The 15,578-nt window shown below is 44.7% G+C and overlaps 1 protein-coding gene across 1 annotated transcript in view; it reads left to right on the forward strand.

The window, feature by feature from the left end:
* Nucleotides 1–18: 18 nt before the first annotated feature.
* Nucleotides 19–15,578, forward strand: part of NIPSNAP1 (nipsnap homolog 1) — a 42,966-nt gene continuing 27,406 nt past the window's right edge. Inside the window, exon 1 of the mRNA XM_033956982.1 lies at nt 19–218. Coding sequence (XP_033812873.1) covers nt 157–218 — 62 coding nt within the window. The 5' untranslated portion in view covers nt 19–156. The remainder of the gene's footprint in view (nt 219–15,578) is intronic.

Consider the following 15,578-nt stretch of genomic DNA (forward strand, 5'->3'; position numbering starts at 1 on the left):
TGTGCCCTGTCCTATCATCTCGATTTCACGTGGCTGCATTGCAGTTGGGAGCAGCCCCTTCGGCTTCCTCGTCAGCTGCTCCTCCTCCTCCAGCCTGTGGGTTTGGGCTGCTCAGAGCCGGTGGCTTCAGTTCGTCTGTGCAGCAGCAGCGGGAAGATGGCGGCTCGGCTCCCCGGGATCGCCAGGCTTCTCCCCCAGCCGGCTCAGGCCTTGTGCAGGTGAGACGGGCGAAATTCTACTACTAGGTATATGAGGAGCCAGGCTCCTTGGACCAGGGACCAGGAGAATCCGGACCCATGTAGGGTCTTTCTAGAGACAGGTGTAAGAGGAGCTGGGATCCGGGCGTACTGCTATGGCGCTAAAAGGTGTACGCAGCGCTGTACATGACCCACCAAATCCAGGGTATACGGGTCTTGGATCCAAACCCCAAATGTTAGGGACCATGCAGGTCCGATATCCAGAGAGGGGGGGGGGGGATACCGGTACCGGTACGACACTCATGGATTTTGGAACTAGTGGCCCCGAGCCTTCATTTGTTGGATCGAAGTTGTGTAATATTGGATGTCTGGATCTGTCGAGAGATCACTTTACAGCAACGGTGTATTTGTTTGTTCAGCTCGAATGTTCTATTGAGCGTTAAATATTGCACAGGACGGTTACTAGAAATAGCAACGCGCTTTTATTTAACATGTTTTCAGTAGGCAATTACACTTGCTTGGATTGTCCTAGCTATGTCTGGGTACAGGATTTCGTTTTGAAGGCTTTTTCTCTTTAGCAGTGACATTGGCCACTGTCACCTCTGCTCCCCTTCACATTTCCCTATGCAGGCATCTTGCTAATATAGACTTAAACTGGGCCAAGTTCCTAACAGGGCTCTGACTACAAGACATGCGTGTGTTTTAATTCTCAAAACTAGAGAAATCATTTTAGAAGGGTTGTGTGGTGTCTAGGAAAGAAATTAAAACTGTGTTGTTCGATAGATTTATCACCTAAACAGAAAGTACACTAAATCTAACAATTTTATTATGTCTATTCTTGTGTAATTGTGGGAAGGGGTAAAACGCGGACCTCGCGGATCTAAACCCATACGGCCTTAAAAATCTGAGGTCCGTGTCGGTCCGGTGTCCGTGCCGCTTGTAGTTTCTGTCGCTGACAGACCTTGATGAGATTTGAGCGCTGACGGATCCGTCTCAGCATAGGGAGGGAAAAGTGTTAGGATCCGTCAGCGCTAAAAATCTCTTCGAGGTCTGTCAGAGCCAGAGACTAGTGCCGGAGCGGCAGAGCAGAAGCCAAGAGAGAGGGGACATAGGTTTTGGACGTGTGTTATAGAAAAGAAGTCTCCAAACTCCAGCACTAGTCTCTGGCTCTGGGGCCGGCTCGAAAAAATAAAGAAAACTCGACGAGTTTTTTTTTTTTTTTTTAAGGAAAAATAAAGTAATCCAAAGGGAAAAAAGGAAGAAATTCGGAAAAAATACGCTAGCGGGAAGGCAAACTAATGATTTCAACGGCCGTTGAAAAACATGTGACTTCGCTCTGCGGAAACGAAGAAACTGGGGACTACGCACTCCTCCGTCGGGCGGGAAGGCACTCGCGCATGCGCGGTGCGGCCAACTAGAACTTTCTAGTTAAAAAGGTCCGTACCGGGGCTCCGTCGGTGACGTCACCCATACGTTAAGAATATGCTGCCTGCTTGTCCTGGGATAAATCTATATATATAAAATCGGAGGTATGTGTGTGTGTATGTATGTGTGTGTGTGTATGTGCCGCGATCACGCAAAAACAGCTTGACCGATTTGAACGCAACTTGGTATGCAGATCCCTCACTACCTGGGGTGATATGTTCTGGGGGTCTCGCGGCCCACCTGCACACGTGGGCGGAGCTACAAACAGAAAATCAGATTTCATCCATTCATGTCAATGGAAAGGATGTAAAAAGCTGCCATTCTCACCGTAATTCCAACTATAAAACACTTTCTATGACACTATAACCACTAGGGACATCGTTTCTATTCTACCACGGACACCATACATATAGAGTTTGTATGTTCTAACTGTGTTTGTAACTGTTTCCTTCATGCACCCCAGTTCATAATGTTATTACATTACATGAGTACTCACATATGCTGAACTAGGAACACAGGTTCCATTCTGAACCGGGAAACAACTGCATGGAGTTTCTTTTCAACCTGAGTTTCCACATATTGAGTTGTTTAAATCAATACTGGAACTTTTGGATGCCACTTATTCCAACAGATCTTCCTTTTCAGTTTAAGAGATTGCAAATTCCACTGAGACTTGCCTTCTCTATCACAATCAACAAATCACAGGGACAGACTATTACATACTGTGGAGTGGATTTAAGATCCCCCTGTTTTTCCCATGGACAACTCTATGTTGCTTGCTCAAGGGTGGGTTCACCCAAGAATTTATATGTTCTTGCTCCTGGAGGTGAAACTAAAAATGTTGTTTATAATCGGTGGAGGCATTTCTTATGTTCTTATGTTCTAAATGAAAATATGCAATACACTTGTTAAGCTTTTAACTTCTGAACTCCAGATTCTGTCCCTTCTGCCTTGCTGCACCGAATGCCTGGAACAAACCGTCTTGGCTTGGTAGGTCGAGCTTCGTCACCGGCAGTATTCAAATGCAGACTCAAAGCCGCCTTCAATTCCAAACTCCTAAGCGCCAATGTCTAATTCCATAAGAACATAAGAATAACCTTACTGAATCGGACCAGTGGTCCATCTAGCCCAGTATCCCGTCTGTACGGAGGACAATCCAAGTCGCAAGAACCTGGCAAAACACTAAGTAGTAGCAGCATGCCACGCTACCAATCCAAGGCAAGCAGTGGCGTCCCCCATGTATGTCTCAACAGCAGTTTATGGACTTTTCCTCCAGGAACTTGTCCATACATTTTTTTAAACAAGCTGCGTACCTTAACCTCTCTTACCACATTCTCTGGCAACGCATTCCAGAGCTTAACTATTCTCCGAGTGAAAAAATATTTCCTCCTATTGGGTTTAAAATAGTCCTCTAACGTCATGTTTCCTAGTCTTTGTAAATCTTGATGCAGTAAAAAAAAAATCAATCCACTTGTACCCGTTCTACACCATTCAGGATTCTTGTAAAGAAGCTCATTATATATAATTATTTTTTTTTTCCTTTTATTTATAAGTTTTCAATTTATACAATCAAGATAAACTTGTACAGAAAGATGATTCATGAAAAGAAAATTAAACAAGCAATTAAAATAACCTGACATAAATCTTCTCAAGTCCTCAAATGGATCCACGATGCAAATCATAAGAACATAAGCAATGCCTCCGCTGGGTCAGACCCGAGGTCCATCGTGCCCAGCAGTCCGCTCACGCGGCGGCCCAACAGGTCCAGGACCTGTGCAGTAATCCTCTATTTATACCCCTCTATCCCCTTTTCCAGCAGGAAATTGTCCAATCCTTTCTTGAACCCCAGTACCGTTCTCTGCCCTATTACGCCCTCTGGAAGCGCATTCCAGGTGTCCACCACTCGTTGGGTAAAGAAGAACTTCCTAGCATTCGTTTTGAATCTGTCCCCTTTCAACTTTTCCAAGTGTCCTCTTGTTCTTTTATTTTTCGAAAGTTTGAAGAATCTGTCCCTCTCTACTCTCTCTATGCCCTTCATGATCTTGTAAGTCTCTATCATATCCCCTCTAAGTCTCTTCTCCTCCAGGGAAAAGAGTCCCAGTTTCTCCAATCTTTCTCTCTCTCTCTCCCTTTCCCTCTCTCTCTCTCTCTCTATTTCTGTCTCTCTCCCTTTCTATCTCTCTCTCTCTCTCTCTATTTCTGTCTCTCTCCCTTTCCCTCTCTCTCTCTCTATTTCTGTCTCTCTCCCTTTCTATCTCTCTCTCTCTCTCTTTCTCTCTGTCTCCCTTTCTCTCTCTCTTTCTATCCCTCTCTACTCTCTCTATCCCTCTCTACTCTCGCTATGCCCTTCATGATCTTATAAGTCTCTATCATATCCCCTCTAAGTCTCCTCTTCTCCAGGGAAAATCAAATGCGAGTACATCAAAAAGAAACAATCTTTATAGAATCATAAGCTATAAGGGAGTAAGGACCTCTAATCTATTTAGCACTCTCCTTCTCCAGTCGGGACAAGGACAGGAAGGTCGTCAGTTGCGGAGGGTCAAAGAAAACATACTTCTCAGTTTTATAATGAACTAGCTGATGCCCCGGCGTTGCACGGGTATTTAATTATAGCAATAACACTGTAAATGGATTCAAATAAAGATACTTTATAGTGGTGAATGAAATTATTTTTTTACAGCTTTATAAAAAGTACAATATTCAAATTATAATGTGAAATATTTGACAAAATGAATACAATACAACTAACACAAAACTTGATTATAAACAACATTTTTAGTTTCACCTCCAGGAGCAAGAACATATAAATTCTTGGGTGAACCCACCCTTGAGCAAGCAACATAGAGTTGTCCATGGGAAAAACAGGGGGATCTTAAATCCACTCCACAGTATGTAATAGTCTGTCCCTGTGATTTGTTGATTGTGATAGAGAAGGCAAGTCTCAGTGGAATTTGCAATCTCTTAAACTGAAAAGGAAGATCTGTTGGAATAAGTGGCATCCAAAAGTTCCAGTATTGATTTAAACAACTCAATATGTGGAAACTCAGGTTGAAAAGAAACTCCATGCAGTTGTTTCCCGGTTCAGAATGGAACCTGTGTTCCTAGTTCAGCATATGTGAGTACTCATGTAATGTAATAACATTATGAACTGGGGTGCATGAAGGAAACAGTTACAAACACAGTTAGAACATACAAACTCTATATGTATGGTGTCCGTGGTAGAATAGAAACGATGTCCCTAGTGGTTATAGTGTCATAGAAAGTGTTTTATAGTTGGAATTACGGTGAGAATGGCAGCTTTTTACATCCTTTCCATTGACATGAATGGATGAAATCTGATTTTCTGTTTGTAGCTCCGCCCACGTGTGCAGGTGGGCTGCGAGACCCCCAGAACATATCACCCCAGGTAGTGAGGGATCTGCATACCAAGTTGCGTTCAAATCGGTCAAGCCGTTTTTGAATTACTGAGAGAATGGCAGCTTTTTACATTTTTTCCATTGACATGAATGGGAGAAATCTGATTTTCTGTTTGTAGCTCCGCCCACATGTGCAGGTGGGCTGCGAGACCCCCAGAACATATCACCCCAGGTAGTGAGGGATCTGCATACCAAGTTTCGTTCAAATCGGTCAAGCCGTTTTTGCATGATCGCGGCACATACATACATACATACATACACACATACATACCTCCGATTTTAATAATAACTTTAATAACTTTATTTTTTTATACCGCAATACCACAAAACAGTTCAGAGCGGTTTACAGGATAAGAGACTGTACATTTACAGCGAAGTTACAGCTTAGTTATAGCGAAGTTACATCGAGGTTACAGCATATCGAAAAACAGTTCAGAGCGATTTAAACAATGTAGGTGCAGAGAATTGGTTAACAGTTATATGGCATAAACCAGTGACAGTTACAAAAAGATCCAATAATTGTTGCATGGGGAGAGGGGAAGGGTAGGGAGGGAGGCAAGGGATTATTAGTTTGGTCGGGGGGACGGGGGTTAGAGGAATTTATCAAAGAGGTATGTTTTTAGAGATTTCCTGAAGGATTGATAAGTTGGGGCAAGAGAGATGAGAGTGAACAGGCAGTCATTCCATTTGCCAGCTTGGAAGGAGAGGGTTTTATCGAAGAATCTTTTGTGGATGCATCCTTTTGGGGAGGGGTAGGCAAACAGGTGTGCATTGCGTGTACGGTTAGAGCCTGGGAAGGTGAAGTGGCGTGAAAGATATATCGGGGCTGAGCCAGTTAGGGTTTTGAAGCAGAGGCAGGCGAATTTGAAGATGATCCTTGCTTCGAACGGTAGCCAGTGAAGTTTCCTGTAGAAAGGGCTGATGTGGTCTGATTTTTTGAGCCCGTAGATGAGGCGGACTGCGGTATTCTGAATAAGTCGTAGTCGTTTAATGGTTTTCTTGTAGGAGCCCAGATATATGATATTGCAGTAATCCAGGGAGTTTAGAATTAGGGATTGGACCAGCAATCTGAAGGTGGGAAAATCAAAGTAATGTTTGATGGAGCGGAGTTTCCACAGGGTGGAAAAACATTTTTTGACCTGGGTGTTAGTGTGTTGTTCTAAGGTGAGGCATCGGTCCAAGATGACTCCGAGGATTTTTATAGTAGAGTTGATTGGATATGTTATGCCATTAAGATGCAGGGTGGTGGGTGTTAGTTTGTGGTTGGGACTTGCAAGGAAGAACTTGGTTTTTTCTGGGTTTAGTTTCAGTTTGAAGCGAGTGGTCCAGTTTTCTACCATGGTGAGGACAGTTGAGATGAATTGTTCAGTCTCATTTGACAGTGAGGTGATGGGTATGATGATTGTAATGTCATCCGCGTATATATAGGATTTCAGGTTACGGTTCGATAGCATGTGTCCCAGTGATGCCATGTAGATATTGAATAGTGACGGGGATAGGGGGGAGCCCTGGGGGACTCCGCAGGGGTTGCTCCATGTGTGGGAGAAGGTTCCGTCATTATGGACTTGGTAGGTTCGGTTTTTTAGGAAGCCTGTGAGCCAGGTTAGTACTTGTCCGGCGATATATATAGATTACACATTTACAAGGATGTCTAAGGGAAAAAGTTGCCCCTAAGGCCAGAACCCCAGGTTTTAACAAAAGAAATTCTCTTCTACGCTTTTGTATCTTGTAACCAAGAAATTCTTTTTGTCTATATTTTTAAAACATTCTCATGAACCAACTCTTATCAGGGGTAAGTGCAAGCGTTAAAAGTAAAGTGGATGGAACAGACATTTCTCTATCAGATAAATCTAATACAGCTGAGATGTTTATAGGATCTTGATTTATTACTTGTTGAATATCTCGAGTCTTAGTTGGTAAATAATACACTTGTGTAATAGGTGGTAATGCAGATTCAGGTATTTCCAATATTTCTTGAAGATATCGTTTTAACATATCTTTAGGTGTTACCGTAGAAACTTTTGGAAAAGTTAATCAGTCTTAAAATTATTATTCCTAGAAAAGTTCTCCAAAGATTCAATTTTCCTTCTTAGACTTATATTATCTTTAATCAAAGTCTCTTGAAGTTTCTTTGATAATCCTATATCTTCTTGAAGAGTATTCGTTAAAGATTTAGAAACTCAAGTTCCCAATTTCAATATCGTAATTATTAATTTTTCCTTCTAATTGTTGGAATTGAGAATTAAAAGTCTTTCCCAGATTAGAAATCAAATCCCAACGGGATTCTAGTGTAACTTCCTGGGGTTTTTGAGGTAAGAAAACTTGTAAATTTATTCCAGGTTGCTCACCAATTGCAGTTTCTCCCTGTCTCTGTTCCGTCTGGGCTGTTCTCACCAGATGTTGAATCCTCAGTTTCTAAGCTCAGGCTCTCTAGAGAAAACTGAGAGCCTAAACTCCTGCTCTCCGGATCGACTTCTCTGGCCTCAGGGGTAGAATGTCCACCATCTCCTGGCAACACTCCCTCCCTCGGAGAGCTAGTAATGGTGAGGTTATAGGGGTGGTGCTCTGGCGTCGGGGCTGAGCGTTGTTTCAAGCCCCAAGGAGGCCGCCGGCATCTCGCCTCATTGCCGCGCCTCCAGCGGGGAATCTGCCGCCGCCATGATGTCCTGCATCCGCCGCAGGAGTTCGTCGATAGTGCCGACAGCTACTGGCCCGGAGCGCTGCGAGGCCCCAGCCGTGCTCCTGCCTCTTTGCTTCGGCATACTAAGACTCATTATATATAATTATAAACGTTAATTGGGAGATATATCGTGCGTTTATAGGATAAACGTATCAGGAGGTTTACAACAGTTGTCTTTGGTTTTTTATGCTACAGACAGTGATAAATCAATCTTTTATCATGCCATGACATTTGTACCAATCATCTGGATAGTTTCTGTTATGTTTGTGGTTCATTCACAATGAAAGCACAATGTCGACAAATTACCGTAGATCTGAAGAAAGTATATTCTACATAGCATTCTTCCTCCCCTAATCCCACTATCCTGGAATTCTTCGAGACCTGACACTACCAGATCCGCCCCCATACTCTAACTCTTTCCCCTTGTTAAAGGGCGTCATGTATGCGGGTAAATTAGGGAAATCCCTTTTCTTCAAATTCACTGAGCTTTGGAACAACCTCCCTGCCCCGCTGTGGAACCTCGGCTCATTCCAATTATTCCGAAAGCATCTGAAAACCTGGCTTTTCTCCAAAACGTAAAGCTATTTATTTAAAATGTAAAGCTAGCTATCCTCTTCATAACCTCTAATTTCTTATTATGTCCTTCCCTCCTTTATTGAATTACCTGTAAACCCTGCCAAGCTCTATCTTTATGGAGAAGATGCGTTATACAAACTTAAGGTTTCCTTTAGTTTATATCGTACAAATTGTACTTTGGCTGTCTATTTGGTGACCAGGATAAGTCTTGGGCTCCACATATCATCTGTACCAGTTTTTCCTACGGACTTCGTGACTGGCTCAATCGACGAAAGGCAGCGATGCCATTTGCAATCCCAATGATATGGAGGGAACTGCAAGACCACATTAAAGATTGCTACTTTTGCCTTGGGAACACAAGTGGATTCTCAGCGAAAACTATAACGGCGGGATCTGGATAGACCCTGCTGTTCGCCTAAATACTCAAAAGCATCACTTTCCGTCATAATCGTCCCCCCTTAACTTTACCAAAAACACACTACAGTCTTCTGGTTGGTAAAAATTAGCTCCAGCTCAGTTTATTAACCATAAACATAAAACATATCTTAACTTCATTAACATTATTAACATCGTATGACGAGCTCCTCCCGAGCTACCAAGAGTCAGAGGGGTGACATGCCCCATTTCTGGGTCACCTGACCCACCGGGCTCGGCTTCCTGCCGACCCAATGCTCATCGCCTGATGAGCCCCATGACCCAGTAGCTCGGGAAAACTGCCCCCACCCCCACCACCTGAGCTACCAACATCTGCCCCCAAACGATGGGCAGGCGGAAAAAGCCACCCTGGAGGACCTCGGAAGGAGCCAAGTCCTCCAGGGTCCCGGCTTTATGACCTCGCCCCTGTGCCCTTCCACCAATCATTTTTAAAATTCCCTGCCCAATCCTTCCCCACTTACTTCCCTCCCCCCCCCCCCCCCACCTCCACTAATCCCACTTCCCCAGCCGATGGGCGACATGATGGCTCTACCAACCCCGTGTTATATTCTGCCCATCGACATGGGGGGTCTCGGGCTCCCATACCCTCAAAGTATGGGAAACAAGGTTCTGGATCTAGAGGCTCTGATGGAAGCGTTTCGTTGGCATGAAATTTGTCTGTTGCGTTTGTTTTTTGCTCTTTGAATTTTAGGATGTTAATAAATGGCCAGAGCTTACTGCGGGCTGTGGAGGGGCAAAGGTCTTTGCAAGCAGAAGAGAGCTTAATCTTCCCCTCTTAGGTCTAGAATCTAATTAAACAAATGAATGATTAGGCATCTGTTTGTTTACACAGGATGGGAATGAGCTGGGCTAATGAGGCACAAATCTATTTTTTTTTAATACTAAAATGTTTCATGTTGATACTCCCTGACATTTTACCTTCAGTCGGAGCCATCCTGGGGGAGGGGGAGCATCAAAATAGAGGGGCTGATCTAAGCCTTGTTCTTTAGGGCAGTTTCTGAAGCCGATCTGGACTAGAGGTCCTGCAGGGGTCCCACGGGAATCCCCCCTAACCCACGGGACTCCCACGGGGACCCCCTCTGGCTCACGGGATTCCCACGGGGATGGAAGGCTTTGGAAGCAGGGTTCGTCCATATAATAAAATGGACACGTCAGCCTTAGTAAAAGAGGGGGTTTATAAGTTAATTGCCTGAACAGAAAACAAAAAAAGGGTTCCACCAAAGAGATTTCACAAGGAAAACAGCAGCGCAAACACAAAAGAAACTGGAATTGATGATCCTGTCAGAAGTAATTGCTGCTTTTTATGGGGACGGGTGGGGATGGAGGTAATTCCTTGCGGGGATGGATGGGGACGGAGAAGATCCTGACGGGGACGGGTGGGGACGGAGATGATCCGGGTGGGGATGGGTGGGGACGGAGAGGATCCTGGCAGGGACAGAGAAGATCCTGGCGGGGACGGAGAGGATCCTGGCGGGGACGGGTGGGGACGGAGAGGATCCTGGCGGGGACAGAGAGGATCCTGGCGGGGACGGGTGGGGACGGAGAGGATCCTGGCGGGGACGGGTGGGGACGGAGAGGATCCTGGCGGGGACGGGTGGGGACAGAGAGGATCCTGGCGGGGATAGGTGGGGACGGAGAGGATCCTGGCAGGGACAGAGAAGATCCTGGTGGGGACGGAGAGGATCCTGATGGGGACAGATGGGGACAGAGAGGATCTTGGTGGGGATGGGCGGGGACGGAGAGGATCCTGGCGGGGACGGAGAGGATCCTGGCGGGGACGGGTGGGGACGGAGAGGATCCTGGCGGGGACGGGTGGGGACAGAGAAGATCCTGGTGGGGACGGATGAGGACAGAGAGGATCCTGATGGGGACGGGTGGGGACGGAGAGGATCCTGGCGGGGACGGGTGGGGACAGAGAAGATCCTGATGGGGACGGATGAGGACAGAGAGGATCCTGATGGGGACGGGTGGGGACGGAGAGGATCCTGGCGGTGACGGGCAGGGATGGGTGGGATTTCTGTCCCCGCGCAACTCTCTAATCTGGACTGGCTATGCGTCTTTTTTTATATAGCGTCTCTACTTTAGAGTTAGTCTTTTAATTTTGTGTGTAGAGCCCTTGTTCCTTAAATTTTAGAGTTGCCTGGAAAACCCCATGTGCTTCAGCAGGCCTATGAGAATTTATAAGGGCTCAGCAAGCAGCTGGCAGTGCCTCTTCAGAATTTTTCTTTGCTTCTTTAATCAAATGGTATTTTTTTTCTCCACTGCCCTGCTATGTTGTCAAGAAAGGCAGTATAAGAACATAAGAATAGCCTTACTGGGTCAGACCAATGGTCCATCAATCCCAGTAGCCCGTTCTCACGGTAGCCAATCCAGGTCACTAGTACCTGGCAAAAACCCAGAGAGTAACAAGATTTTAAAATCTCAAAGAGTAGCAACATTCCATGCTACCCATCCAGGGCAAGCAGTGGCTTCCCCCGTGTCTTTCTCAATAACAGACTATGGACTTTTCCTCCAGGAACTTGTCCAAACCTTTCTTAAAACCAGCTACGCTTTAATCTCTTACCAAACAATGAAAACCAAGGAACCCGTTTTTATCCATAAATACCTGATTCTACATGATCCTCCGAGAACCTTAAGATCTGCATCGCAGCATCTTCTTCATGTCCCATCCCTAAAAAATCATTAGTACCCGTAGGGCTTCTTCTTTCGCAACAACTGCTCCAACAATATGGAATTCGTTACCATTATATTTAAGGTCCGAACAGAATTTAGATAAATTCAAGGGTGGCCTCCAAAGCTTCTTATTTAAAGACGTCTACGACTGTTAATTGATCCATGTTATTGTCCTTAATTGTTCTTTCTTTCAAATTGTATTTCTCCCCACTAGCCTATTTCATGTAAGTAAACTTATGTTATTAATAGTTTGTTAACTGGACTCCTTTTTAAATTTTTACTGTAAAACGCTTAGAATTTATGATTAGCATTTAATCAAATTTGTAATAAACTTGAAACTTGATCCGCTCTTACCACAACCTCTGGCAATGCATTCCAGAGCTTAACTATTTTCTGAGTGAAAAAGTATTTCCTCCTATTGGTTTTAAAAGTATTTCCCAGAATTGGGATTTTGTACCAGAACATAAGACTTGCCATTGCTGGGTCAGACCAGTGGTCCATCGTGCTCAGCAGTCCGCTCCTGCGGCGGCCCTTAGGTCAAAGACCAGCCCCCTACTAGGGTCTAGCCTTACCTGCGTACGTTCTGGTTCAGCAGGAACTTGTCTAACTTTGTCTTGAATCCCTGGAGGGTGTTTCCCCCTATGACAGACTCTGGAAAAGCATTCCAGTTTTCTACTACTCTCTGGGTGAAGAACTTCCTTACTTCTTTTAACTTCAGAGAGTGCCCTCTCGTTCTCCCTACCTTGGAGAGGGTGAACAACCTGTCCTTATCCCCTTTAGTATCTTGAATGTTTCGATCATATCCCCTCTCGATCTCCTCTGTTCAATTGTTTCCCACGTACTCACCTTTATAGGACTCCCAGGGACCCCTGAAGAAGACTTTTTGTCGAAACGCGGACCGTGTTGGCTCCTGTATCCCTAGTGGACTAGGTCCTTTAAGGCTCTTATGTGGATGATTTATTTTTATGTGGATGATTTCAGTGTACCTTTGGAACTTTTGACACTTCAAATAAAGTCCATTTAGGAACATTGTCACTCCACAGAGTTGTTTTTTTTCTCAAGAAAGAAGAGGCCCAGTTTCTCTAATCTTTTGCTGTACGGCAGCTCCTCCAACCCCTTAACCATCTTAGTCACTCTTCTCTGGACTCTTTCAAGTAGCACCGTGTCCTTCTTCATGTACGGCGACCACTCCAGGTGAGGGCGCACCATGGCACGGTACAGTGGCATGATAACCTTCTCCAATCTGTTCGTGATCCCCTTCTTTATTATTCCTAGTGTTCTGTTTGCCCTTTTTGCTGCCGCCGCACATTGTGCGGACGGCTTCATTGACTTGTCAATCAGAACTCCCAAGTCCCTTTCCTGGGAGGTCTCTCCAAGTACCACCCCGGACATCCTGTATTTGTGCATGAGGTTTTTTTACCAACATGCATCACTTTACACTTGTCCATGTTGAACCTCATCTGCCATGTCGCAACCCATTCCTCAAGCCTGATTATGTCACGTTGTAGATCTTTGCAATCCCCCTGCGTCTTCACTACTCTGAATAACTTCGTATCGTTCGCAAATTTTATCACCTCGCTTGTCGTACCTATGTCCAGATCGTTTATGAAGATGTTGACGAGCATGGGTCCAAGTGTTCCACCTCCTATGTCTCTTTGGGTCACCAATTTTGGTCCTGCCCACGGGTTTTGGTATTCTGGTTGACTTTGGGTAGATATGTCTCGAACCTCTGGGATCGCAGATGGACTCCTACACCATTAGCTTTGTTTGGACAATACGCGATTGTGACACCAAAGCCACGGGGCATGACAGTTTTTGTAGACAGGGTCATGCTGATGGTGAAAAAAAACTATATTGCATGTTTGGCTCTCCCCTGAGGCACCGTCAATGCAACATTGGCGATCACTACTGATATTATAAGCAGCCTTGGAGCGTCGCAGTGTTTCTGATCTTGAATCACCTTCAGGACATCAATTTTGTGCCTTATGGGAGCCCTCTTGGAATGACCTTACGCCTCAGGCATGCAGCAGAATTCTGAACATATAATTCTGTTGCCTGGTTAATTTTCTTTCATTTGCAGGATTGCCTTATGGATGGTCTGGGGGAGGGGAAGGGTGGTTGGGGACTGTTTTATTCCTGATGATTGGTTGTTCTGGCCTGTATTCTGCTGGTTTTGCTATATGTACAGTATTGTGTTAAAACCAATAAAAATGTTTGAACAATAAAAGTATTTCCCTGCAGTTTCATCGAGTGTCCTCTAGTCTTTGTAATTTTTGACAGTGAGAAATCGATCCACTTGTACCCGTTCTACTCCACTAAGGATTTTGTAGACTTCAATCATATCTCCCCTCAGCTGTCTCTTTTCCAACCTTTTTAGCCTTTCCTCATACGAGGGGAGTTCCATCCCCTTTACCATCTTGGTCGCTCTTTTCTGAACCTTTTCTAATGCCACTATATCTTTCTTGAGATAAGGAGACCAGAATTAAACGCAATACTCCAGGTGAGGTTGCACCATGGAGCGATACAGGGGCATTATAACATTCTTAGTCTTGTAAATCATCCCTTTTTAAAATAATTCCTAGCATCCTGTTTGCTTTTGTGACCGCCGCCGCTCATTGGGCAGAAGGTTTCATCGTATTGTCTACGATGACACCCAGATCCTTTTCTTGGACATAAACCCCCAAGGTGGACCCTAGCATCCAGTAACTGTGATTCAGGTTATTCTTCCCAATGTGCATCATTTTGCATTTGTCCACATTAAATTTCATCTGCCACTTGGACGCCCAGTCTTCCTATTTCCTAAGGTCCACCTGCAATTTTTCACAATCCGCATGCGTTTTAACAACTGTTCTGCCACATGTTTATCTAGCAAGGGTATGTAGAAGTCACCTCCACCAAAGCGTCAGAGTAATATGATTCTTTATTGCATACACATCAGATAATACCAAATAATGCAGATAGACATCAGATAATATACAAGATATAAGCAGAGAATATCTATATACACCAAATAGAATACTTCACCATGTCTGCCACGCCTCCTTCCAATACTGATCGGGAATCTGATCGATCAAGGGAAAGGATGCAATCCACGGCCCTCCCATGGCTGCAGTCTGTGACTCTCAGTCTTTTATAGCACAGAAAGTGCTGAATTTCTCACACACACACACAGACACTGCTGTTTCTGCAGTAACAGGTGCCCCCCCCTTATCTCCTAACTCTCACAGATGGAATGTGCTCAGGCCCTTCCTAATTACAGTACCATGAGAAACCTTCCTCTGTCTTCCTGGTAAGACATGAAACAGCTCTCATGAAAGTAAGTTGTAAGGCTGCCTAATTGTCTGGTACAGATATAAGGCAAGGATTGCAGCTAAAAAGCAAGCAGATATGAAGATTCACACCTAATAGCCAAAGTCATCACTTGCCATGCCCTGGCCAGCCATGGGCATAACAACAACTTTGAACAGTTTAGTGTCATCTGCAAATTTAATCACCTCACTCGTCGTTCCAGTTTTCAGATCTTTTATAAATAAGTTAAATAGCACCAGTCCCTGTGGCACTCCACTGTTTACTCTCCTCCATTGAGAAAAATGAGCATTTAACCCTACCCACTGTTTTCTATCAGATAACCAATTCCTAATCCACAACTGAACTTTTGCCACCTCTCCCATGATTTTTAATTTTCACAGGAGCTTCTCCTGAGGAACTTTATCAGAAGCTTTTTGAAAATCTAGACACACTATATCAACCGGCTCACCTTTATCCACATGTTTATTCACACCTTCAAAGAAGTCAACCAAATTGGTGAGGCAAGATGTCCTTCGGCTGAACACATGCCCAATTCATTTTTAGTTTGTGACTTCCATTAACCACAGGCTTGGATCATTACAAGCTGCCATTCTCACAGTAATTCCAACTACCTGGGATGATATGTTCTGGGGGTCTCGCGGCCCACCTGCACACGTGGGCGGAGCTACAAACATAAAATCAGATTTCACCCATTCATGTCAATGGAAAAAATGTAAAAAGCTGCCATTCTCACAGTAATTCAAAAACGGCTTGACCGATTTGAACGAAACTTGGTATGCAGATCCCTCACTACCTGGGGTGATATGTTCTGGGGGTCTCGCAGCCCACCTGCACACGTGGGCGGAGCTACAAACATAAAATCACATT

This window comes from Geotrypetes seraphini, chromosome 8 (genome assembly GCF_902459505.1).
Source record: "Geotrypetes seraphini chromosome 8, aGeoSer1.1, whole genome shotgun sequence".
NCBI classification, from domain to species: domain Eukaryota; kingdom Metazoa; phylum Chordata; class Amphibia; order Gymnophiona; family Dermophiidae; genus Geotrypetes; species Geotrypetes seraphini.